This window comes from Kryptolebias marmoratus, linkage group LG17, assembly GCF_001649575.2.
Source record: "Kryptolebias marmoratus isolate JLee-2015 linkage group LG17, ASM164957v2, whole genome shotgun sequence".
NCBI lineage: Eukaryota > Metazoa > Chordata > Actinopteri > Cyprinodontiformes > Rivulidae > Kryptolebias > Kryptolebias marmoratus.
Window position 1 is genome coordinate 25,907,326 of NC_051446.1, and position 25,224 is coordinate 25,932,549.

The 25,224-nt window shown below is 41.4% G+C and overlaps 3 protein-coding genes across 6 annotated transcripts in view; 1 reads left to right on the plus strand and 2 right to left on the minus strand.

Annotated features, from left to right (window-relative positions):
- The window catches only part of rnf213b (ring finger protein 213b), a 44,579-nt gene extending 40,013 nt beyond the window's left edge, over positions 1 to 4,566 (minus strand). The window contains exons 1-10 of one of the 2 annotated variants that reach the window (XM_037980962.1): positions 4,519 to 4,566; positions 3,860 to 3,986; positions 3,193 to 3,770; positions 2,966 to 3,121; positions 1,887 to 2,056; positions 1,529 to 1,812; positions 1,203 to 1,450; positions 534 to 740; positions 227 to 440; positions 90 to 145 (exon numbers count right to left, since the gene is read on the minus strand). In XM_037980962.1, coding sequence (XP_037836890.1) covers positions 90 to 145; positions 227 to 440; positions 534 to 740; positions 1,203 to 1,450; positions 1,529 to 1,812; positions 1,887 to 2,056; positions 2,966 to 3,121; positions 3,193 to 3,770; positions 3,860 to 3,961 — 2,015 coding nt within the window. In that variant the 5' untranslated portion in view covers positions 3,962 to 3,986; positions 4,519 to 4,566. Of the gene's footprint in view, positions 1 to 89; positions 146 to 226; positions 441 to 533; positions 741 to 1,202; positions 1,451 to 1,528; positions 1,813 to 1,886; positions 2,578 to 2,965; positions 3,122 to 3,192; positions 3,771 to 3,859; positions 3,987 to 4,518 lie in introns of those variants that run through there. The other variant, XM_037980963.1, reaches the window with a different exon arrangement.
- A 3,440-nt stretch (positions 4,567 to 8,006) lies between these two features.
- Positions 8,007 to 18,590, minus strand: nploc4 (NPL4 homolog, ubiquitin recognition factor). The gene is made up of 17 exons (XM_017432620.3): positions 18,433 to 18,590; positions 17,736 to 17,816; positions 15,701 to 15,810; positions 15,348 to 15,593; positions 15,217 to 15,265; positions 15,043 to 15,137; positions 14,842 to 14,965; positions 14,034 to 14,213; positions 13,864 to 13,950; positions 12,849 to 12,920; positions 12,647 to 12,773; positions 11,724 to 11,884; positions 11,571 to 11,642; positions 11,409 to 11,501; positions 10,896 to 11,012; positions 10,717 to 10,819; positions 8,007 to 9,935 (listed from the first exon to the last, which is right to left on the minus strand). The coding sequence occupies exons 1-17, from the start codon at positions 18,445 to 18,447 to the stop codon at positions 9,775 to 9,777; spliced, it is 1,893 nt and encodes a 630-aa protein (XP_017288109.1). The 5' UTR covers positions 18,448 to 18,590; the 3' UTR covers positions 8,007 to 9,774.
- A 29-nt stretch (positions 18,591 to 18,619) lies between these two features.
- LOC108245590 (zinc finger protein 184) lies at positions 18,620 to 24,985 on the plus strand. Of its 3 annotated transcripts, none has more exons than XM_017432636.3 (6): positions 18,620 to 18,905; positions 19,949 to 21,471; positions 23,096 to 23,294; positions 23,368 to 23,466; positions 23,540 to 23,741; positions 23,888 to 24,985. In XM_017432636.3, the coding sequence occupies exons 2-6, from the start codon at positions 21,347 to 21,349 to the stop codon at positions 24,820 to 24,822; spliced, it is 1,560 nt and encodes a 519-aa protein (XP_017288125.1). In that variant the 5' UTR covers positions 18,620 to 18,905; positions 19,949 to 21,346; the 3' UTR covers positions 24,823 to 24,985. The 3 variants fall into 3 exon arrangements, with proteins under 3 accessions (XP_017288125.1, XP_017288126.1, XP_017288127.1); XM_017432637.3 differs by having other exon boundaries at positions 23,543 to 23,741; XM_017432638.3 differs by having other exon boundaries at positions 23,546 to 23,741.
- Positions 24,986 to 25,224: the final 239 nt, after the last annotated feature.

Genomic DNA, 25,224 nt, shown 5'->3' on the forward strand with positions numbered 1-25,224 from the left:
AGTTTTATCAGCTCAGTTTCAGCTTCTTCAGTAAATTTCAGCAGTCATTCAGCGTTTTGACAGAAAATGTCCTTTTTCTTGTCCCTTACTCGTCCTTCTCTCCGTCCACCTTCAGCAGGATGTGGCTCAGAGTTTTATGAGCAAACTGCAGACAGGACAAAAATTCAAACAGAGATTATTAACACTAAATTTTATCATAAATATTAAGGTGGTCATTTCTTTTCACCTTGATGCTTTGTTCTTTTCTGTTCAGATCCATTTTCTCTCCACATTTTCGGAGTCTATACAGCAGACTCTGGATCAGATGTTCTGAAGTCACTCCTGTCAGATCTGAATATTCAGAAAGATCATCAAACGCCATCAGAGACAACCAGCTCTGCAGGAGCAGAGGCATCTCTTCAGCTGCTGATAAGTGGCTCTGGATCAAGGAGAGTATCCTCCTGCAAACAACAACGAAGGTGAGTTTATTACAAACCCATTTATTAAATGCTAAGGAAAGTAAAAACATTCCTGCAGCTTTCTCATAAACTCACCTTCTTTTGTCCGGATAGGACTGAACGTTTTCTCTGAATCTGATGAAATTGATGCCGTTCAGTCCGGACCAGTTTTCCTCCTCGACGGTCGGACCCAGTTTTGCAGCATCAGCTCCGGGCTGCCGGAGCCTGAAGAGCAGAGGAAGGAGCAGGACGAGCTCCGCCACCGAGAACTGGGCACAGTGGTTTATCAGACCCAACACGATGCTGAGGGGAAGAAAACATCATTTATAGGACGTCGACACAATGAAGAGGTTCTGCTTTCTGCTGGAGCTGCAGAAACGTGAAGGAAACAGTCCAGGACAACTACGAGCTGAAGAAAATAAAGAAAAAAGAAATTAAACAAAATTAAACTGCAGATTTTTTAGCAGATTTTGCATTTCTTCTGCAGACGCTGGTACAGATTTAGAAAGTTATGCAAATTTCCATGAGGCCACAACTGGTAAAGAAACATTTGTGATGTGCAAACTACGGTGGCCAGCAGGTGCAAACATGCAGCAAACAGTGAAACGTGCAGCAAATGTGCAGCGAACAGTGAAACATGCAGCAAACACATGAATGATGCAAACTCTAAAACAAACAGAAAAACAAACAAATGCAACAGAAAAATCGGGAGCGTTTAGCCATTCGCACCTGTCGGCCGCCGCAACAAACACTGAGAAAACTTACAACTGTGGGTTGTCAAAGGAAGCGGACAACTCGTCCAGGTTCTTCTTGTCCATCGCGGTCTTTGAGGACACCAGGACACACAGCTCGGCCCAGCCTTTAAGTCCCAGGTTGATGTTACAGTATCTGGTGACCGTGAAGACAGACAGACCCAGAACCAGAGGACTGGTGTTCCTGCAGCTGCCCGGGACTTTCTCCTTGGATTCTCCCTTTAAGATCTGAACCAAAGTCTCTGAAATCAGCTCTGAAACCTGCAGATACAAACATTAATTACTGGTGGAACATTGGAGGGAAACGGATCAGACTTTAACACTTTTCACAGAACCAACCTTGACTGTGGGAGGATGGGATTCATCTGAGTAACTCATCCTGTTAGGAGCTGAACTCAGGCTCCAAATGAAATCCCCCAGGCTGTTACAAAGGCTCTCAGTGCTCTGTTTGTCTGATGGAGTCCATTTCTGGAAGATTCTGTTCAGCAGAACTGTCGCTGCGGTCTGCCAAGTGTCGGAAATCTCCACACCTTTAGATCTCCTCAGTCCAACCATGTGAAGGCTGGTTTGAAAAAAGCTTTTACCATCGTGACGGCAGATGAATCCTTCGTAAAGATGCAGCTCTGGATAAAACACGAGCAGCTGTGTGACTGACACAAAGCAGGACTGATGTTGGTCACATGAAGTCAAAACTTACCTTTAATGTTTGGATTTATTGGGAATTCAAGAAATCTTGTGGCAGTTCCCAAAACTTCCTTGGTTCTTTGCTTTACACCATACCAGTATCTGAGATGATCGCCTCGTTTAAAGGAGCTTTCTTCAACGGAGAGTTTCGCTTCAATCAGATAACCTCCCTGATTTAGTCCCCTGAACACAAGCAGAGGAAGGTTTTAGTGAAACTCGGACATTTGGAGCTTTTTGTGTCACAGACACAGACCTCGCCCTTGAACGTCTCGTATTAGTCCTGACCACCTTTTATTACTTAATACCGTCACAATAAAACACTTCTACCTGTTAGCTGGTCTGAAAAGCCTCAAACTAAGAGTAAGCTGGTTGCAACCCGATGAGACACTAACTTTCATATATTCACATAAAAACTTCTAGTTTTGGCAATTTAAAAAACACATAACATCCTCTAAATACTTTTGGAGAAGATTTATTGAAGTTTGTCCCTCAGCTAAACTAAAACATATCTGCTAAGTTTCCTAAGTGATTCAAATCTTTAGTTTTTCTCTGAAGTGTTTTGCAGAAAATGAACGTAATGTGGGCTCCTGCTTCGTGATTATCGTTCTGAAAGCTTTGTGGCCTCCGTCCGTTCGATTCAGATGTTCCTCTCAGTGACGAGCAGATCGAGAACTAAACTGTGAAGCTGCCAGCTGATAAATGAGCTAAAAAAACACAATAAAAAATAAAACAGGTTTAATTCTACATGGTTCATAACCTGCTACAGGGATTTATACCAAACTAACAAATATTAATAGGAGCTAGGTACTTTTGGAGATGCTTTACAGGAAGAAATTCTCAACAAATTTCCAAACTAAGGCAGAAAACACACAACATAATTAATTTAAAGGGCTTTTAAAGTGATTTGGGGGGTCTGGGCATCGGCTTTGGACAATCACGCAGGTTTTTCTGTGACGTACTGCCAAGGTAGGATTCTGCCATTAACAGCAGATTTAACAGATTTAAAGACGTAAATAAAAGGTATTTATTAAGGTCTCCCTGTTATAATGTGAAAACTGTGCTTGTTTCCAGTTTTACATCATAAATACTCACAGAAAATGTGTGATTTCAAAGGGTAAATATTCTGTGTCATGAAACAGCACCAGCCTGTCGTGTTCCTGGTTGAATCTGAACTTTTTGTCCAGAACAGCGTAGATGTGGAAGCTGAACCTGGGCGCTCCGGGCGGCGCTCTGACGGGGCTTCGGTCGCTGCGGACAGAGAAGGATTTGTGTTCACAGATCAGCCTCACGGTTTCCAGAGAGGCTGTTTTCAGTCTTACCGAGAGCTCTGAGGTGTTTTATCAGCCGCTCCTTCCTCAGACACGGCCTTGGCGTACGACTTTGGCTTGGCATCTTTTTCAGGTTGAGTTGTTGCTTCGGCATACGGACCGGTCTCCTCTGATGATGCTCCGTCTTTAACTGGATCTTCTCTGAGCTTTAACGGAGTCAGAGCAGCTTTTTCCTGCTGCGGTTCAGGTTCAGGTTTGTCTTCTTCCTGCTGCGTCTCGGCAGGACCGTCAGTGCCTGAGTCAATCTTTTTATCCCCGTGTGTCGTCACCTGGAAGTCAGTCTGTGTTTCCTGCTCTTTCTGATAAACAACCACGGTCTGCGTGAACTTGTTTTTGCCTTCGTGTTTTCTGGTTTGAGTCTGGGCTTCCACCATCTTTGGAAGATGTTGCTGAACGTTTTCCTCCGTCTGTGAGCCGTCTTCAGCCTGGAGATGCTGTTCTCCCGGAGTCTGGCTGCACGTCGTCTCTTCACTCTTCACATCGGAGCCGCTCTTCTTACTCCTCTGATTTCTCCTTCTCCTCCTTTTCTTTTCACGACTCATCCTGCTGGGATTCTCTGAAGCCTGCTGCTGGAAAAGAAACTCATTTATATCAGTTTCATAACGACCGCCGAGCATCTGAAACACCAAATGAAAACATGTTCTCACTGCGTTTCTACCTCGTTTCTCCTGCGCGGTCGTTTGGATGCGACATCCTCGGTTTCCCTGGATGTTCCTTGTGATTCAGGAGGTTTGTTGAGGTTTCCTGCACCTCCCTCCATCTGTGTCCCACTTCTCCTGATGTGTCTGAGCAGAAACAGGTGGATTTAACTTCTGTTCAGATCAGCTGCAACACAAACACTAAGTAAATGATGATAAATAAACCTATATATTCATTATAACAAGGTCCTTTATTATTCTTAGTCTTTGTTTAGTATTTAAAATGCCATAAATTAAAAACTAACTGCTTCACAACATCCATAACAGCTGAAATAAAATCAAATTAGTTAAAAAATTAAGTGACATATTGTCTAATTGATAAATAATCAATAACTATGAGCTTATATGAGATGAAAGTTGTCTACCACAGAGTCAGCTGATTGTTCTTATAATCTAATATATTAGTTGTAATAATTATTCTCTACAATAAGAAATAAAAGATGTTCGTTAAGCTAAATAAAGTTAGTTTAGAGTTTTAAGAAGCGGACATTACAGATAAAAAGTAATAAAACATGTAACACTTCAGGATGTTAGTTACAGATAACAATATGAGCTGTAAAAGTAAAGAAGATCTTTAAAAAGAAGAATATTTTAGGTTTTATGTCGTGTTCCTGCTTACCTGTGATTGTTAGCAGCTCACGCGCAGGATAAACACAACAGACAGCCTCTAAGGAACCGTCTGTCAATGTGTCTACTCTCATTCACAAAGTTATTTTTCTTTTTCTTTTTGTTAAGATAAATTTTAGGAGCTACAGAAATATTCTTTATTAAAGGCAGCAGACAGGTTCAGATGGATAAATCGGCAGATAACGCGTCGTTTCGCGTGTTTTTCTGTTGTCGTTTTGTAAGTAATTTTTGATGGTCCCTAAATGAACCAGAAGCCTTTTCGGTTTCATTTCTGGCCTTTTAAGGTGCGTTCAGGAACTCCTCGCAATTTTCGCTTTCGATACTCGCAAAAGGAAAGTCAGCAAATCCAATTTTATATCTAATCGGTCTTAATCTTTTTATTATTTTTTTAAATTTTAGCTTTCGAAAGTATTCAGCGCACTTCATGTAAAATTAATCTAAATCGACTTTGAACTTTACTACAGTTGACAACAAAATTAAAGTTTAAAAGTACAGAATGTAATTAAAGAAACTTAATCTACAAATATAAACTTTAAAATAAGTAAAGCAAATAATGTCGTCTTTTAGTTTATTTCACTAATTTTGCTGAATATTGATGTTACAATTATAAACCCAAACAAAAATTATAAACCCCCAAGACAAAAAAAAAAAAAAAAAAAACAGGAAGTAAAAAATAAATCTACAATCACCTCCTTTTTAAAATTCTGAAATAAATCACAGATGCTTTTCCAGTTTTATTTTAAACAGATTTACTCACAACTCAAAACAACTTCAACTATCACCATTTATATATATTTATTCAATAAATTAATTAGTTTGTCTTTTTAGAGTTTCTAAAATGGAGTAAACAGCTGTTTCAAAATGTGTTCGGCTTTAATGTAGTAAAAATAAACTTTAAATAGGTTTACTTCTGTAAAAATATTATTCTGTTAGATCTATACTGATGTTTTTTTAGAGATGAACTATTTTTAAGGCTTTATAGACAAATCCTGAAGCAATCATTTATTTATTTAAAAGTTTTTATTGATTTTAGATTAACAAGACATATAAATAAAAAGATGTGCTGAAACACAAATAGCCTAAATGTAAGGGCAAACAAATTCACAAAAATAAACATATTTTATAATGATATGAGATTTATTTTAATATTGAAGCAGAAGCCAAATGTTTGTGGTGACGGTGCGCCCCCTGCTGGTCAGAAAGAGCTACAGCTACTAATCAGGTAAACTGAGAATTAAAGAGCAAAACAAGCAAAGTTTCTGCATCTAAAAGACAAAAAAGAAAACTCAGATCATCTTAAAAATCAGACAGTTAGGAAAATAGTGATGAAACAAGAAAAATGACTGAATTTATTTTGTTAGTGAGGCTTTTATATCAGGATTTCTTTCCAGTTCTGCATAAAAACACCACAGTGACTCATTTATTACTGAAATTTAATATTCCATTTTAAACTTATTATAAAACAATAAGTTTCATCCATTAAAAGAGCTCAATGTTACTGTGAGTCGGTCGGTTTATAGATTTTTCTGATGACGACTCTGCTCCTCCGTCCAGCAGGAGCTCCTCCTCGCAGTGACCCACCGGGTCGAGGTTCTCCTCTGGAGGCCGGTTTTCTTCCTAAGTCGTCCACGACGGCCTCGACGTCCTCAAACTTCTCCGTGAGCTCAGCGAGACGCACCTTCAGGGCGTTGAACTCTTTGTAGAGATCTCCCAGGGCGTCTGAGAGCGGCTGGATCCTGCAGAGGGAGACGATCAGAAATCAGTTCAGCTGAGTGACTCTGATCGCAGAGACAGGAGAGACAAAAGAAGCAGCTAAAAGAAGCAGAACAGCAGCTAAAAGCTAAACACAAACGGAGCCAGCAGCTGAAGCAGATTTCAAAGAGAAAAATGTTTTTCACCCAAAAGTCAGATTACCATCTCCTGAATGAGCTGAAGGTTTTAACATATAAACAGTTAAAATAGAACGAGAGATTAAACGCTGACTCAACGATCACTCAGATATTAGGCTGAGGAGCCTGAAGATCAGGTCTGACCTCGGCTAATTTTGGTTCTTTTGTTAAAAAAAAGTAACATGAAAATGACACAAGCAATAAAATCGATGAAGTTTAGCCTCCATCTGTAAAGGCTGCATCTCCTGCACAGATCAGTCTGAAAACAGAACATTTCTGACTCGATCCAGCCCTGATTTTCTTCTAAGCAGCCAAAATGTTTCCCCTCTTTGACCTCTGACCTCGGAGTCATTCAGGTATAAAACGGCTCCCGGGTCGGGGACGTGTCCTCACCTTCCGTAGTCCGGCAGCACCGTGTTGTGGTCGTGCAGCAGCAGATCTCGGACCTGAGTCATGATGGCGTATTTCCAGTTGTCTAAAACCAGCGTGAGGTTTGAACATTCTCTGCTGCTCGTCCTGTCGGCTGCAGAAATCAGCAGAAGTTCACCTTCCCCATATTTAAATAACACAAATATATAAAAGCTCACTTTGGGAGCAGGCTGAATCCACAGAGAACGATGTAATCTGTGTTTCCAGGCGTCAGAGAGAAGAACTCACCTTCGTTCCTGTGATCCAACTCTTTCTGTTTCTGAGCAGAACACAGAGCCACAGACAAGACGAGCAGAACTCCAGAGACCCTCATCCTGTCAGAAACACACACAGGTCTGGAGCTCCTGAGTGAAGGAACCGAGTGTTAAAGAATCCAGCGTGCAGAAAGAAAACAGCTGCTTCACATCTGGACCAGAAGGTCTTCAGGCTCCGCTCACTTCAGGCCTAAACACAAGTCTGTAAAATCACAAACTCATCGAATAAGAAAAGGTTTGTTTGGTTCAGTGTGATGGGTCGTTTTCTTCTCAGAATAAGAACGGAGAACATCTGCAGAATGAGCTCAGTTCCTCAGGGAACGTCGGTGGAAACGTTTGATGCTTCAGGGTCCAAACGGCTCAAACATCTGCTGCCCATCTGCAGATCAGTCCGACAGAAAGTTCTGAGAAAACCATAAAAAGAACCGCAAGAATGACGAGAACAGTTTATCTGTAGGAAAATATCAAATCACTGCGTTAAAGATGTCCACCTTTAAGCAGCTTAAAGGGATATTCCTGTCATTTTGAGTTTTGACCCCACCTGTCGATAAACGGATTCACGTCCAAAGAACCGTCCTAAAACAACTCGTCTTCAAAAGTTATACAAACGTTATTTAAACCAAGGATCCCAGAGATAAAAACTAAGATTAAATGGCTCAAACGGTTTATTAGTGATGTTATTACACCTGAATGAGTGACACTTTGAGTCATCATTAATAATTAATAGATTTAACGAGTTGTTAAATCTGATCCTGCAGGAAGCTGCTGCCGCTTCCTGCAAACAGAAGAATATGGATGGAACAGTTCGGGTTTGAGGTCAAAGGTCACAGGATGACCTTTGACCTCAGATCTCATCCATCGTGACTGAAAGACATTTTCAGAGCAGGAAACCAAACACAAACCACCACTGACTGTGTTGTTTTTTTATTGATTTATTTCAAACTCGGGGCACCAGCGTACATCGTTCATGTCCTCGGTCAGCTCGGCGAGGACCGGCTGTCGGTCCCAGAACCGGTCTGCTCAGCAAACGGGCCCAGATCGATACAAAAGAACAAAAAGGTCACTGCCGTCCGCTGGCGTGACATCAGAGGAATCACTCGTAGTTAAATCCACACACGGGGGGCAAAAAGAGCAAACTTTATTTTAAATTCAAATTAATCTACAACTAAAAACATAAATTAGCAAACATGGACGACTCTGGACTGAAGAGGTTCTGACGGGTTCCACCAGGAGGACGTGGAGCAAAGTCATGAAGAAAAGAGTTCAACTAACACTGAAAACTGGCTACAGGAAGTCCGTTTGGTTCTGGATGTTTCTGGGTTCGGGCTTTCAGATGGTCCAATCTTCGAGGCACTTCTTCACACGCCGCTCACCGTTAAAATGGCTTTAAGGTCCTGACATCAAAACGTGTCGTTCAGGCGTCACGTTGGTGTGCATCACCAGAACTTTGCTTTAATAATTTGGAGTTTTGGTCCCAGTTTTAATCGTGCTGAAAAACAAAAAAAAAGAAAAGAACCTGCAGAAGGGTCAGATCACGACGACTGAACTCCCGTCGGAGGTTTTTAAATTAAAAACAGAATTCTTTGATTTGTTCAGGTTTAGGAAGTTCATCTCTTTTCCGTCTAACTTTTAGCTTCAGGAGACACGGCAGAAGTGAAAACATTTCCAGCGCAGATAAATCATGGATACACCTGTGCTTCATCTTTATAGGTGAGTTTGTTGGGCTGATGTTTTACGTAACGCTTCTCAGGTCATTCTCAGGTTTCAGGTTTCAGGTTTCATCTGCAGCTTGTTAACGTGCGACTCTGAGAGGTCAGATCTGCATCCCTGCAGGGACCTCCGGCACCTCCAACTCCGAGCAGCGAAGAGATGGGAAAACCCACAGGGTCCGTCAGAGGAGCAGCAGCGGTTCTGTTCTGGCCTGTTTGCACCAGCAGAGAAGAAGAGAGGGGTCCACGGGGAGCAGGGAGGTGAGTGACGAGCACCAGTCGTTTCTAAAAGCACCTCACAGCTAATTAAGATGAGAGAAACGAGAGGAGATAAAATCAGCTACATATCGAGTCGGCTCAGGTTTCAACCATCAGAACTCTGGACAGGAAGTCGATCATATCTGCCGGGGGCCTTTTAGCAAATCTGGGACTAAATTTAAACTCCAGGCTGTACTTTAACTTGTCTACGTGTTTGGAGGTCAGCGCTCTGACCGATGATTGTACTGTGAAGGGCTTACCGGAGAGCAAGACCCAGAAAAACCTGACTGAGAGTCCGAGTCCGAGCCGAGGGTTTGAAGTTACACGCTACAGTCTGATAATAATAATAAGAAGAATAAAAAAGAAACTCAATTAAATTACAGCATCTTTCCTCAAAAGGTCTTTTTACACAGCAAGGTTGTCCAGAAGTCCCTGTGAGAGCCGGAGGGGCACCGATGTGCTGCCGCCCTGAGTCCCAGCAGGGTTTATTAAAGAGGCGGGGCCAAAAACAAAAAGGCCCACCTCTCACAGGAGCAGCTGTAAGGAGGGAGGGAAAACCAACAAAACAAGAAATCAGTCTGCTTTCATTTGCTTGGATACTTTGGGTGTAAACGAGTGCATCCTTCTGGTGTTCAGAAGAAAACCAAAACCTAAAACTGTGAGGACGCAGCTGGAGCCGGCATGGCAAGAACGCTCAGGGCGGAGGGCCTTAACTGCGGGGCAGGCTGCAGATTTCACAGTGCTCTGTGCCGGGCTGGTTCATGAAGGTGCAGTGGACGCACGACCACATGGCTGAGGAGGAGGCGGGAACCGAGGGGCCGCCCATGGCGCCGTAACCCAGAGAGCTGGAGGGCTGCCCGCCGACGGTGCCTGCAGGGACCGGAGACACATGACAGGACGTTACTGCACACATTCACACCGAGACACGTGTCTGATCGTGTCCTCAGGGACCGAGAAGACCAGGGGAGGCTTCAGAAACAAACATTTCTCTCAGCCTCTTCGCTGCAGAAACGTAGACGAGGTGACACTTATCTGAGAAAGTTTTAATTAAACTGCTGAAATTCAAAGTTTCAAACAGAGTTTGTCACGTATTATAAAAGACAACATCAATGTTTGGATTTTATCTGTTTTAAACTGGAAGGATCTCTCAGAGTGAAGCTCATTAAACGAGTTGATGAATCTAATAAAATCTGCCTAAAGACGACCTGTGACTGAACGAAGACCAAATGAGTCTGAACACATTTCATTCCTTTACAACCAACAAACCTCAACAGTCCAGGTTTTGTGCCTGAATGTGTCCTGCAGATTGCTTTAATTACTGGGACATCATTAAACGAGCAGCGGGGCTCAGAAAAACAACTTATCATGAGAAGGAAAGAAGAAATAATAATCAGAGACATTTGAAGATTGAGGCTTCATTTAGAAAAGCAGAATTTTAATCATTAAACTCTTAAACCAAGAACAAAAAGGGAGGAAATTTGTGTTTGTTGTAAAAATGCTTTTAGCCAATAAATCTTATATTGTTGGAAATAAGATGTTTATTTGCTCCTAAATGGCGCCACGTGTGTTTGTTAGCTAAAAGCAGCCACGTTTTCTGTCTGAAAAGCAAAGTTTACCCCACAGAGAAGGTAAAGGCGTTCAGGTGACTTACTGCAAAGCTGCTCGATGGTGGCCCACTGCTCGGACTTCTTCCAGGTCTGGGCCAGATCCTCGTTGGAGGTCTTCACTGCGTCCAGCAGAAGGCCGATGCTGTCCTGGAAACACAAACTCAGCTGTTTATTACACAGAAGTCTGAAGCTCGGAGGAATGTGGCTTCTCTTCTGGACTCACTCTCAGAGGCATGACTTCGTTGGTGACGAGGAAGAGGAGCAGGTGGAAGTCCGACACGATGTCCAGGAATGACGTGGAGGAGCACTGGGACAGGTACGTCGCTAAACTGTGGAAATCCTGAAAACGAAGAGGAGGTCAGAAGGCTCCTCAGCTGAAGTCAGTACGCTCACGTCAGATCATCAGAGGAAGAATAACCACAGGAGGACTTCTGGACAAGCCTTAAACCACCTAACGCTGCAGTTTGACTTAAAGGAGATCGATTTTCTTTTAATACTTTTAAATGGTTGCTGTCACACATTTATGCTTCATTTAAACACAATCAAGCAGTTTTATTCTTCACTACAACATTATAATCAGTCTCTGATGATTTTAAAACTGAAATAAAAAAGCTGACTTGTTAAAATGTTTTCAAACCTTTTCTCTCCTGTGGAATGACACTTAGGGTCAAATAAAGTATAAAAAGTCTATTTCATGTAGATTTAAAGAGCCGTTTGCAAACTGGGAAGGACTCACCTGCGTCTCTCCGAGGATGTCCCGGTTCTCGATGGGGAAGCGTTGTGTGGAGGTGAAGGTGTACTGAGGGTCCTTTGGAAAAGTTGTTGTAATCTGAAACAGAAGGAGAAGTTATCAGTGTCTGTTTGTGGCAAAGACAAACTGCACCAGGCGGCGGCTCACATCTATGATCAGATACTCCACAGGAAGAGGCCGAGCGAGAAACGTCACATCGTTCCCAAACTTGTCTTTGTCCTGTTGGTATAAAAACAACAGAAGAAGTAAACTAAGAGCCAGCAGGAACGTGTGAAGGTCTCTGCTGTGTGACAGTCTGACCTTGAAGAAGACGTCCGGGACGTACTGCTCGGGGCTCGACTCCTTCGCGTAGCCGAGCTCAGGAGCGTCTTTGCACGGCAGCAGGCACTCGTCTCGCACCAGAGCCATGCACTGATTGGACACCTGGTACCCCTCGAAGTGCACCTGGTTATCTGGACCACCTGCACACAGAACCATCCCACAAACCAGGTTCGAGTCAAGTGTCGGTAATATTCAGGCCAAACATTTTACTGTAACGTAAACAGAACACGGTGAGTTCTCCCACAGCAGCACTTCTGGGGAAATGAATACATTTTTGTGACAAAGGCCAACCGTGTGCAACAAAAGACAAACGGTGCATTTATAGGGCACACACGTGGGTAAAATAAGGCCCGAGGGCCAGAAGTGGCTCTTGAAGCTTCATAATCTGAACCCTTAACATCGTTGAGTTAAAACACGGTCTGTAAACTATTTAACAGGGTGAAACATTCCTTCATCCAGGTTTTAAGGCAGTGTTCTTTCACAGCTGTGTTTCATTTTCAGACAGTCGTTTTATAATCCTGTTAAACTACATAAATAAAGAGCTCTTATTTGGCTAACCTTTAGCTCAGCCTGGATGAAGACTTTTGCCTCTTTCTCCATCCTCTGACGGACGTCACGGCTGATAAAATACTAACTACTGATATCTGAGACAGAACATCCCTTCAAAAATCACCAGACTACTCCTTTAATGTTTATGATGCTGGTTAATAATACTGAAAACCATCTGTGACATCATCCTTCTCTCCATCAAAATTACTTTTCAAAATAAAACTACCTGCTGGAATCAGTTACTCTGAATATCAAACATTTTTAGCTTCCCTCATATTTCCATATTAAAGAGTAAAAGAGGTGATTTAGTCCATCAGAAGGATTATTTTGTTTTTGAAAGGAATACAAATCACCTGTAGCAACGACGGTCACAAACTTGGATCCGAAGAACCCGTCCCGTGAGAGCCTGCAGGGGTTGGAGTGTTGGTTCTGGAAGTACCCGGCTGTGATGCACTCCTCCGCACTCAGGTAGAACGAGTCCTGCCAGACGAACCAGAACATTCAGAACCAAACGGAGAACGGCTGAGCTCATTTAACAAACAGGCGGGTTCTCACCTTGTTCCTGGAGAAGCGGACGGTTCCGATCCTCGTGTCCTCGGACAGCAGGTCGGTGAAGATCCACCCCACCTGCAGAACAACCAGTCCACACCGGGACAAACGGAGACCGTTATGATGTGAACAACAATAACATCTAAAGCTACAAGAAACAGAGATTAACTGAACGATTTCAACTGTTCAACAGAAACATTAGATATAAATAAACCCTGAAGGAAACATTAAGGGAAGAACAAAAGGCAGGAAAACAAGTTCCTACAGAAAATACAGCTGAAAAAAAACTGACAGTGGGAGAAAAGAATGGAAAAATATAAACCAGTTATTATTGTTGACAGATTTTTTTATTTCTATAATAAAAGCACATCTGTAATGAATATATCTTGAAGTTTTCAGTCATATTTTTCCACTGTCTTTTGGCTGTCAGTTTTTAAAAGATATTTATTAAAATAAGAACCATCTGCTGCACAAATCAAACCACATCTTCCTCAGACTGAAGGGTAACTCTCTGAAAGACTAACTTCTTCATCCCTACCTGCAGACACAACCAGACAACAACCAGACAACAAGCAGACAACAACCAGAGAACAACAGACGGTTTTCACTATCAGAGCTGCAGAGTTAGAACCTCATCATGGATTTTCAGATAGTTTGTAATAATCTGCGCTGCCACTTTCGGAGCGTTATCAGAGTAGTTCACGAGGAGAGTGAGGGTAACGATGTTAGCTTTTCTGAGGTTTCCAGTGGTAAAGGACTAACTGCTGGTCAGCAGCTCTTTATTATGTAAGAAAACATAAAAATCAGTGTTTATTTTTGTAAAACAACCCACAGACATTTTGTTTAGTAAATTTGTATTTCTGTGTCTTGTCTAAACACCACCAGCTGCCTCCTGCTGTTTATTCACAAACCATCAATAATTGTTTTCTAATCGCTGTGAGGAGTGGCTCAGCAGGTTAAACATTTAGAGTAAAGGATAATTCTGCCCTCACGCCAGCACCCAGGAGGAAATATGGCCGACCTTGCAGAGGCCCAGTTTGGCAGCGATTTCATCCACAGCTGCAGCTTTAGGGTCCTCCAGCAGCTCCAGGCTGTTCTGGGTGGCGCTCTGAAACACCAGAGAGGATCAGGAGGACGACAACAAACCGAGGACATGAGAGGACAAGCGTGTCCAGCGGGACAGTGTCTCACCTGCGGCGGCTCATAGATGGCAGCCACCTCGGCTCTGATGCCCAGAGGGATGTCTTTGTGCTCCGTGTACCTGCCGTACAGGTAACCCATCCTCTGACTGCCCGTTTTCCTCCAGAAGTCCAGGAAGCGGTCAGCGATGGTGTGGTTCTCAAACATGATGTTGTCCACGTGTCTGTATTTCTGAGAGGACAGAGAGCCGTTTGATTCAGCGTTAGGAGTGATAAACATGCAGCACATTCTCTGCTGCAGTGATTAATTTCTTTCTAAAATCAGGGAATCAGTGAGAAACAGGAAGACTGGGACAGAGCAACAGCTTTACTATAAAGATTAACTGTTAGAAATAAAATTAACTAAAATAAAATTGTTTATTATGGATTTTGGAGAAACATTTACATTATTAGATTCATTGAAAAATTAGTTGATAGAATAAAATAAACAAAATAGTTCATAAATGATGTAAAATGATCATTTTAGGGCTTTGACTTTTTTCTGCTGTAAATGTTCCAAATTTATCTCTGCAGTTTTACACTAAATTCAATAAAGATGATAAGAAAAAATGTTTACACTAATCTAATTTAGTTAAAACAAGAACCCAACTCATCCTGCACAATATGGAAGAGTAAAAATAACTAAATGACATTTCTTTTACTTTGTTAATAATAAAAACATGTTTGTTTGAAGCAGCTGAGGGTTCAGGAGTTTGATTAACTTTAACTTGAGGAGTGTGTTGTTTACAGATGTTTAACTGCAGGAGAAGCATCAACGGCTGTAAGCGGAGCAGAACCCTGGTTTCCAGGTGTTGTCGCACCTGTCTGTTGAGCGTGATGGCGCTGGGCTGACACTTGGTGCAGATCCCCTCGGGCCACGGAGGGTGACCCTCGCAGCCAGACTTTATCTTACAGCTGATGTTCTCCAGAGCTGCGAACTTCCCCCTGCGGGAGATCAGAACCGTGTCAGAACTCAACAGAACCCTCGGATCGGCCGGACAAACCCAGAACTGACGCCTCACTTATCAGCGCCTCCGGTCAGCTTGCGCAGGTAAGCGTGGAATGACATGTGCTTCACCGGGGGGTCGAGGTGATTCAGGTAGTCTTCATCAAAAGGCTACAAAGAAGAAGACATATCAGTCAGGTTTGCTCCAGTAAAACTGTAGCCATTAAATTTTAGGTATAAGAGTCGTTACCTCTAACGGTACACAGTGCACACACTTTCCCAGGGCACCATGACGACATCTGGAACCAAATAAAAACAGATTCGTAAAGTTTCCCACATCTGGGCTTGATCTGGTTGTCTACAGCTGGGTCTGCTGCTTACAGCTGAGCGTCTTTGTTCCGGTAGATCTTGCCGTCCTGCTTAGCCAGATACTGATCAATCTCGTCTTCCTGGATCTGCGGCGCCGAAAAGGACCGGGGGATCAAGGAGGACGAAGAGGATGAAGAAGAAGACGATGATGAGATGGAGGGGAGGGATGAAGATGAGTGTGGCGTGGCGGTGTCCATGACCTCCCCGGAGGAGGAGGAGGAGGAGGCAGAGGGGAACAGAAACAGCATGTCTCCATGCCTGCAGGAAATACATTAAAAGATGTGAAAACCAACTTGTTTTCCACGTGAAGAATCAACACGTCTCTTTCTTGATACTTGCTGCTGAGCTCTGAAGTTTTCACTCACTTGATCTTAAGCAGGCTGAGGGTTTTGTTCTGCGACAGAATCTCTCCGGTCTTGTTGCGGTTCAGATAAATGGAGAACCCGTTAGAGTTGAAACCGAACTCTTTGGCCACCTGTAGGAGACGACAATGATCAGTCTAACATCTGAAGGCTAGCCTGAACTGATCCAAGTGTGAGAAGGCTGCTGCTGTTGACACCATTGTTCACTCAAAGCAGATTACCAAAAAGCTTCTTGGCACCAAAGTTCAGCTCCAAGGATCACCTCAGTTACTCCTCAGTTACTCCTCAGTTACTCCTCAGTTACTCCTCAGTTACTCCACGCTTTGCTAAATAAAGTTATTAGAACAGAACCGACTGAACTCGGACCATCAGGAAACAGAACCTGCAGAACTCGGACCGTCAGTAAACAGAACCTGCAGAACTCGGACCATCAGTAAACAGAACCTGCAGAACTCGGACTGTCAGCCTGTTCTCTCAGTCATCACCAGCAGCTCATCAGGGAATAAAAGCCTCTCCTCTCATTGATCTGTAAAACTACACTGTCCTTCTGCGACAGGAAGTGATGTAATATTAATGAGCTGCTGCTGCTGCTGGAGTTCTGTGATCTATTTCAGGCTTCAAAGTGGTCTATTATTATTATTGTCTGTACTTCAGTGAGAGTCAGAGAAGAAAATAGAAACAACAACAGGTAAGATTACTACAAACTGTGGTATTTATTATCCACATTTTTCTGTCTCAAACAGTGGAACCATATCAGGACTGAAAACAACCCGTCAAACTGCTGCCTTGAATGGTGTACAAAGCTGTGCATCAGCTGGTCTATGAATGGAAACTTCCCCACGAGCCTCGTGTCAAAGCTGGAAGCCAAACAGCTCAGAGGAGCGGAGCAGGACTGACCTGATCTGGTACTCTCTGCATAAAAAGATCAGGCACAAACAACCTCCTGTTGTTTCTGTTGTGTTTTATGTTTTTGGAGAGAGTTCTCTCCTTTAGTTTGGCCTGCCTCCACGGTAAATAATTTATCAGCTCAGTAACAATCAATGCCTCTGCCTTTTTCTGCAGGGAGTGACACGACTGCCTTCATACTCAGCTGCAAAACTGACAGATATAAACTTATTATTGCACTTCATAAAAACTGAACGTGTAACATGAATCATAAACACATCGACTGCACAGGTCTAATGCTCCATCAGGGCTGTGAGCAGAGACAAGGAGGAGACAAGGAGGACAGGTGGAGTCAGACTTTTAACTGAGATCATTTTGTATCTCAAACCAACATCAGTTAAAGATGAAGTGCAACAATTAGAGGATCATTAGATTTAGATAAAATTCAAACAGGATGATGGAGAACAGAGGAGACACCAAAGAGAGAAACGAGAAGAGCCTAATCTAAAACATTTCAAAGCAAACTGTGGATTTTACACCACATTATGGTTTAAGTTGCTTCAAGACGATGAAAAATTAACTTCTATTTTGGTCCCAGAAGAGTTTTTCCTTGGCCGTTTCCTGATAACTCACCATATCTTTCTGGGAATTGCCTCTTTGGTGCAAAAATACTATTGGATTATAATTCACTCATATCATTCATTTATGTTTGTTAACTCTAAAGAAATGGGAACATGTATGTTTTAGTGGTAGACTGTGTTTTTGAGACTATTTGGTTCCTCATTAAACTTTCTTTGAGGTTTAGAAACAACACTGGCCAACGAATGGATATTACGTGGCTTTTGATATTTGAATGATCAGGTCCAAAGAGTGGAGTGAAAATAAGAGAAAATCAGTAAATCTAAAGAAATCTGTAAAGGGATCTTCAGAAAGCATTTGGTGAGCAAGACCGCTCTGACAGATGACATTAAAATTACTTTTTAGATGTAAAATATTAAGAAATGAGGACTGGATCAAGACTTCTGTGTGCCACTGTAAATCTTTTATCTGGCTTGATGTAAAAAAAGAATTAATGTAAACAAAGACTAGTTTGTGTTTCAATTGGGACAAAAAGAAAACTAAAAAAAGAGATATTTATGTTTGTTGTTGGTACCTTCTTGAGAAAAGCAGCTGCTGTTTCCCTCTTGGTAGAAATTATTTTCTTCATCCCATCTGGGGACTGCACCCTGATGATCTGCATGGTCGAAAATAAAGCTTAATTAAGGCAAATTATATATAGATAATATTATACATGATGTCAGAGAATTTCAGCTTGATTGTTGAAGGGTCGTGAGTCAAAACAAGGACGTTTCTCCTCTTTTTCTGCCCCTCTTCTGGGTGGGATGACAGCAATGACAGTGCAAAAAAAAGTAATGAAATCGCCAGTGCATGACTCTGCATTTATCATAAAAACACTTTACAAGCAAGACATGAAATTAATGTCATTAAACTATTCAAATTTTTTCCACTGTTGTGCTGGCTTATCCACAGCAAACGGATCATGTAGCTTAAGTTTAACTGGCAAGTTCTTGCTGATATTCAGCTAAAACACAGAACGTGTAAAATATTTATTCAGGTACTTTTTTTATTCTTGCAACAGCTCGGCTTGTGGAGATTTACCGCTTACAACAGTCACTTGTTTTTATTGGGATATCGTGAAAAACAGAGCTGAGCTCAGTCAGCAGTGTGAACAGGCCGCAGTCACTATGCTAACGTTAGCTAACAGTGCTAATTCTGCTGCCTCATCCCCCCCGGACTCCGGCTAGGCTAACGGCCGTTAGCATCGCGAACACCTCCGGCATCACACTTACGATATTATCCGCCATCTCGCCTGGCTGAAAGCCCCCGGTTGATGCCGATGTGCAAGTAGACAATTACTACTAAAGTCACGTAGCGTTACTGGCTGGATGTCAGCGAAACTCCATCACAGAACTCTAACACCGGTGTTACACATATCAGTGTCCGACCCCGGCTGAAACAAGCGGTGGAACCTGAAAACACGGGTTCCACTTTTTGTTTCTTCCGCATCAGTTTTCTGTTTTATTCGATGATATTTTCGCTATTAATATTTTCAGTTTGGTTAGATCAGTCTATCCTGTAACGACTTGAAATTTATTTACTTGAAAAAACAAACAATGTAACAGAGCGGAACCTGATTTTATGAACTCGGAGAAAGGGGGCAGTAGTTAATGAAGGACAGAAGTTTCGTGTATCAACTAAATGGAAAGTTGCGAATTTAAAAACCATTTCAGCCTTCGTGACCGTGTCCAGAAGGAAAGTAAAGGTAAATCATTTTTATTTGCTGTTGCTGAAGGAGTTGCATTTAGTTTAACAGCAAGAGTTCATGAAGGCGACATCATGAGTTTAACCCAGCCAATAAATCTTTGGTTTTTCATCCAACAGTTGCACCATTTTCTGAATTTTTTATAGTAAAATAAAGGAAAAATTATCATAATAATGTTTTACTTAGCCTGGCTGTCTACATTGTCTTTAAACATAATTTTGTTATCAAATTTACCTACTAATTTCCCTGAAATTATGCTCTTTTTGTGTAACAGTTGTAGACTGTTATACCAAAAAAAAAAACCCTCTAAACTCTTCTTATTCATCAGACAACCTCCTTGTTTTCACCTGTCCAAACCTAAGACCACCAATCTGCAGGTAATGTGAGGTTCACTCAAAGGGATTATTCTCAAGCATTAAGCAAAATCCAGAATATATAACTAAAGTATAGATATTGTCGAATCCAGGTTGCTTATCAGCTGAGTATGATAGGATTAAAACTCACATTTCTCTGTCCTAATTAAAGTGTACTCATTTAAATTCTTACAGCTGTGGGTTTAAAGAAAGGTGAATCGATTGGAACCAGTTGTTTTATTAATGCTAATTATGCTGCTGAATTATATGCTACATTCTGGAACCTGCATGCAGTTTTACTAATAAAGAGGCAAAAGCATGAAAATCAACAAAGTGGTGGACTTTTCATCATCCTCCATCAGTTGAATTTCTAAATGCTCATGAAGTCATAGATTTAGGGTGTCTGTTTCAACAAACTTTACGAGAGGTTTCACTCAGTTGTTTTGGGTTTGCGTTAAAGGAAGAAACTCATACAAAATTGTTTTAAATCCTTCAGTAATATGTGAATGGGAGCCACCATCTCCCCCTTTCCAATTATAAAAGTACTGATCTGTTTTGGTCCTGGCTCCTGCAGTCGAAACAGTCTGGCTTAAAACAAACAAACAAAAAATAATTCTGCTCTCTGAAAAAGTCCTGTAAGTTTTATTATTAAACTCACTGTTAGTTATGATGTCCATGTGTCTCCTGCAGAAGACCAGCAGCTGTTGGAGCTTAAAGAAGAAGTTCCTCATCTGTGGAGCTCCGGTCCACATAAAGCAGGAAGAGGAGAAAGTTCATTTCATGTGGAGATATGTTGACTAGTACCACAGTGTTCTTCTCTGGGTGATCAAGCCCTCTCTCACCTGTGGAATAATCCTCCTGACACTCTGAGGGCACCTTCATTGTATTTTATTTTTTATATTTTGTGCCTCTTACCTTGTAACCCTGAGACTTTCTTTGAAAATATGTGGTGCATTGTAAGTAAAGTATTATTATTTTATTTTTTACTTTTTCTTATCTTTTCTCCATGCTCTAAAAGAACTTAAGTGTTACAGTTTTTTTTTAGATCAGTATAGAAAACATTTGGCAGCCAACGAATCAAAGATCAGCTTTAAAACTTTAAAGATGTATTTGTCATTTTATTTTAGTGCAGTTGTTTCTCTTCAGTTAAAGTTCAGTTTCACCTCTCTCTTAAGAGACGTTCAGTGCATTCAGTGTACATCCAGCTCTTCATCTTCAGGCAATAAAAGAAAATTAAATAGTTATTTAATCATGTCTGAAACTTTGATGACGTAAAATTTATCAATTTTATATTAACTTAATTGAAAACAATTAAAACTCCCATTATTTTGTTTTTACTATGCATCTTCAAATCTTTGCAGGCCTTTCTAAAATCAGTAGATCCAGGTTTTATGCTTTAAAGAACCTCATTATGAATGATGCTCTGATAATACTTAAGCTAAGATTAAAACATGACTCCAAAAATCATCCTTGCTGGTTTAATTTAAGACTTGCTGCTAATTAGTGTTGGGAAGCTGTAATAGTAGTGTAACTGGGATATTTCTTTCTTGTGATCTTTTTAAAAAGGCTTTAATTTTATTTATTTATTACATTTGCTGTTTTAATTTATCGATTTCAGTCAAGTTTAGAAGAAACTTCATGTTTTGTGTTGTTACAGACTGAAGGGTGTCTGTGCAGATGCCTGATCAGAAATACAGCGCGGACGTAGCTATAAATGCTCCAGTTGGAAAAGCACTGTAGTATAAAACCTCGACTGTGTATAAAAATACGTGTTAAATGTGAAATAGTATTATAATACACGGTCGATGTTATAAATATATATATTTTTTATACGGGCACTAGGAGCTCCGGCCGTCTGTCAGACGTCCGTGGATTGAAAGCCTGGACATAATTTACTAATATACTCAGAAACAGTCTTTGATTGAATGAAACGGGATGTTTCGTGAAGCTATCGGTGGGGAACGGTTCTGCCCGGGACCGGTTCGTGTCAAACCATTTAAAGAGAACAGAAAACTTAAAAATAAATAAACGAGGCGAGGATTCGTGCCGCCATTTTGCTAGGTGCTACGTGGCGTCCTTACTGTTAGAATGGCAACAGACCACCAATATCTGAGGAAAAAAATTAAACTCAGCGAGGGAGTCCAATGTTTTGCTATCAACTGTTATAATTACCGGAACCAGCACTTCAAAAAACGTGGCATTACGTTTCACCGGTGAGTATTAAATCATATTTATTAATAAATCCGTTTGTTCATTGTGTATTGTGTTCATATGCTAGAAGAAAATACTCCATAAATCAAAACATATATCCGCTACATTGATAAATTACCCATCATTGTAACCCTTAGGTAAATGTATACCTTCCAGAAACGAGTAATTATGTAGAAAAATCAGTTTATTCAGTTTTAGCACCAATCTGGGAGGAAATGTTTCTCTGTTTCAGTGGAATAAACTGTCGGCTACATATATAAATATCTGCTATAATACCCGGTTGTTGGTTTAAACAAATTATTTTCATACGGGTCCCTGCTGCTCCTGCTGTCTGTTAACAAGAGAAACCATATAAGTCATTGAGAGAAACACTGAAGTGACGACATAAAACACCTGCGCCTGCGCAATCTGCACCGGTGTTGTAGGAAAATCTGCCCCCATGAAAATCTGTCCCCCTGCGTCGGGAGCGCGCGCTGATCTGAGCGTCTTCACGGCGCTTCGGAGACATTTCTCTGTAAAACGACTCCACAGAATCCTGTCAAGGTTGTAGCTTTCATTTCACCCGATTAATAAATAAAAACATCTCAAATAAATAACAAATAAAGCTGGTCTTGTGTTGTTTTTTAGTCGCAGAGAGAATCGGTCTTTTTCCAACTTCTGTCATGTTCAAATATCAGTCAGCCACCAAACACTGTTTCCCAACACATCTGTGTATTTATCATTTTTTTTATTGTTAATTTGAAAGGATGGAAGCTCGCTGACACCAGGACATGAAAAATTAGACTTCCTGAAAAGATAAGTGTAGACTTTCTGGTAAATCCCGTTCTAATGTAAAATATGACCCATTACTGGTTGAAAGAGATTTCTTGTTGCTATTTTTTTCGTCGTTAATGTCTGTTATTGTCTAAAATAATCAGCTCTAGCATATGTATCAAATACCTTGAAATATTCCTCTATCATTCTGTGATAGAACATAGCTCCTCTCTTTTCAGAGGAGAAAAAAAATGTTTTTAGAAACATCAAACATCAAATTCAATATTTTAGCCGTCTGAAATAATCGGTTCCCCCTCCATAACATGGGAACAAATTAATTTACCAACAAGTCCTTAACTGTGTTTATTCCTCTCATCATGGACAACAAGTCCTGTGAATTTGGAAACATTTGCTCTTTTTTTGCCAAAGTTACCGGGGGGAACCAAATATTTCAGCCGTCTGAAATAATCGGTTAATCGCAGGAATAATGGCCCCCCAGGACCAGGACTGGACTCCACTGGCTTAAAGTTTTTGTCTCTTTGTGAAAGTTTAAATCTCTGATAAAGTCTTTACATACAAAGCTGAACTTCGTATATGTTTATGATGATTCTGACTTGTTTTTTTTTTTACTCAAAGTATTTTGTATATTAATTGTTATCTTTAGCTTGTGTAATGGTGTGCCATCTTGACCAGGTCAAGGGATGGTATTTTCAAGCAACTTCCTGGTCAAATAAAGGTTAAATAAAAATAAATAACTGAAGAGGAAACTGGAAACCGCGTCGATCATCACAGCACGTTCTGGTGAATGTTGTTCTTTCGCAGAGATTCTACCTTTAGTTGTTTACTAATCAGTTCTTATGTCGACACTTTTAGTTTCCCAAACCAAGACAAGGAACCAGGCAGATATGAGCAGTGGGTGAAGGCCTGCCGGAGAATCGACAGACAGCCGTCTAAGTGGGCAATGCTGTGCAGCGCCCATTTTACTGATGCAGCCATTGATCGCACCGGACAGATCGTTCGCCTGAGAGAGGGGGCTGTTCCTACTATATGCAGTGTTGCAGCTCATCTTAAGGTGAGATATTTTACCTTCAGTGTCAGATAGTTAAAAAGTACATTTTTCAGTGTATTGTGTTCTTGTTCTACAGACACAAACGTCACGATCTAAAGTTGCAGGTCTTCCTCCGCCCGAAGCTGCTGACACCAGCGACACCGGAGATGATATAAATGCTTCCAGCCATCCTGATGTAAGCAGCATTCAGTCTAATCAAAGCTCAACTTTATCAAACCTTTACATATGTTGTAACCCTTTCTTGGCAGCAGCAGAGTCGCTCATACTTCCTGGAGAGTCCAGTTGATGCAGGAAAGCTGATTATTGACCTCCGACAGCGAATAGATGATCTCCAAAAAGACCTGGAAAATACAGCAGCAGTGGAGAAGCTGAGAAAATCTTATGAGCACAAACTGAAGGAAATCACCCTGCTGACGGCAGAGCTCGAAGCTAAACTGGAAGCTTTTAAAGGTGTGGATATTATTAATTCTTAGAGCTTGATTTAAACTCTGTGAACCAGTGTGTGTTCAGTAGTTTCTGCAAACAACTGAGGAATGATAGGCTTTAAATTACACCAGTTTAAAACGAGTTACCCATAATGCCTCTGTCTCCTTCAGATGTCCAGCAGGTGTTGGTGGTTAAAGAAGAGGTTCCGCTTGAATGGAGTCCGAGTTCAAACCTGCAGGATCCAGAACCCCTCCCTGTGAAGGAGGAAGAGGAGGAACTCTGCATCAGTCAGGAGGAGGCTGAGAGCGTCGTATTCCCCTTCACTGTTGTTATGGTGAAGAGTGAAGATGAGGAAGATGAGCTTCATCAGAGTCAGGCTGAGGATGTCAGAGAGACAGAAACTGATGCAGAGGACTGTGGAGGACCAGAACCAGCCTGGAACCATGATCCAGTTCTTAATTTACAATCAGAACAAAAGAAGGATTCAGACTTCTGTGGGACTGAAACTGGTGATGAGGATGATGAAGACAGGCAGGAGCCTCTGTCAGGAGGCAGTGACGGTAGCTGGACGAAGAGCAGGATGCTTCAGTCAGGAATAAATCATAAAAGTTCCAGAGAATCCTTCAGCTGCTCAGAATGTTGTAGGTTTCTCAACACAACGCGGCGTTCAGGAGAGCAGAGCCGTTTAAATAAGACAAACGAGTTTAAAGAGAAGAAAAATGCAGATTTACAAACGAGTGCAGGACAGAAAGGATTTATCTGTGAAAAATGTGACAAAACATTCAGATATCCGTCTAATCTTGAACTTCACCTGAGAGTTCACTCAGAGAAGAAACCATTTAGCTGTGACGAATGCGACAAAATGTTCAGATTCAAGGCAAGTCTGAAATCCCATAAAAGAGTCCACTCAGGGCAGACATCGTTCCGGTGTGAAGTTTGTGGTAAAGGATTCAAACAGAAGTCTCATTTTAGGATACACACGAGAGTCCACTTAGGAGAGCAACCTTTTAGTTGTGACGGGTTTGATAAAACGTTTCAATACGAGTCTCGTCTCAACCTTCATATTAAAGGTCCTTTCAGAGAGAAACCACAATCTTCAGTGTGAGGACTGTGGTGAAACTTTCAGCCGACGGGGACTCCTGTGACGGCTCACATGACGTTTCACAAAGAAGAAACCGACGTTTTCTTCTGTCAGTTGTAATAAAAGATTCTGTACGAGTACAAGATCAGGTTTAATTAACACGAAGAATAAAGACTGATTACTAATAGTGTGGAGGTGGTTTTCAATTTGTTAAGTCAGACCAGGTTTTCTGATTGTGTGTGTGTGTGTGTTGGTGTAAAACAGTGGTATTCAAAGTAGGGGTCAGGACCTCACTGTGGGTCATAAAACATGAAGTGAGCGTCCCCAGATGACCTTCAGAAATCAAAATAAATTTAAAAAAGACCCCTAAAGGCATATTTTTTAGAATAGATATAAAGAAGAAATAAAATCTTTACAACAAACAGT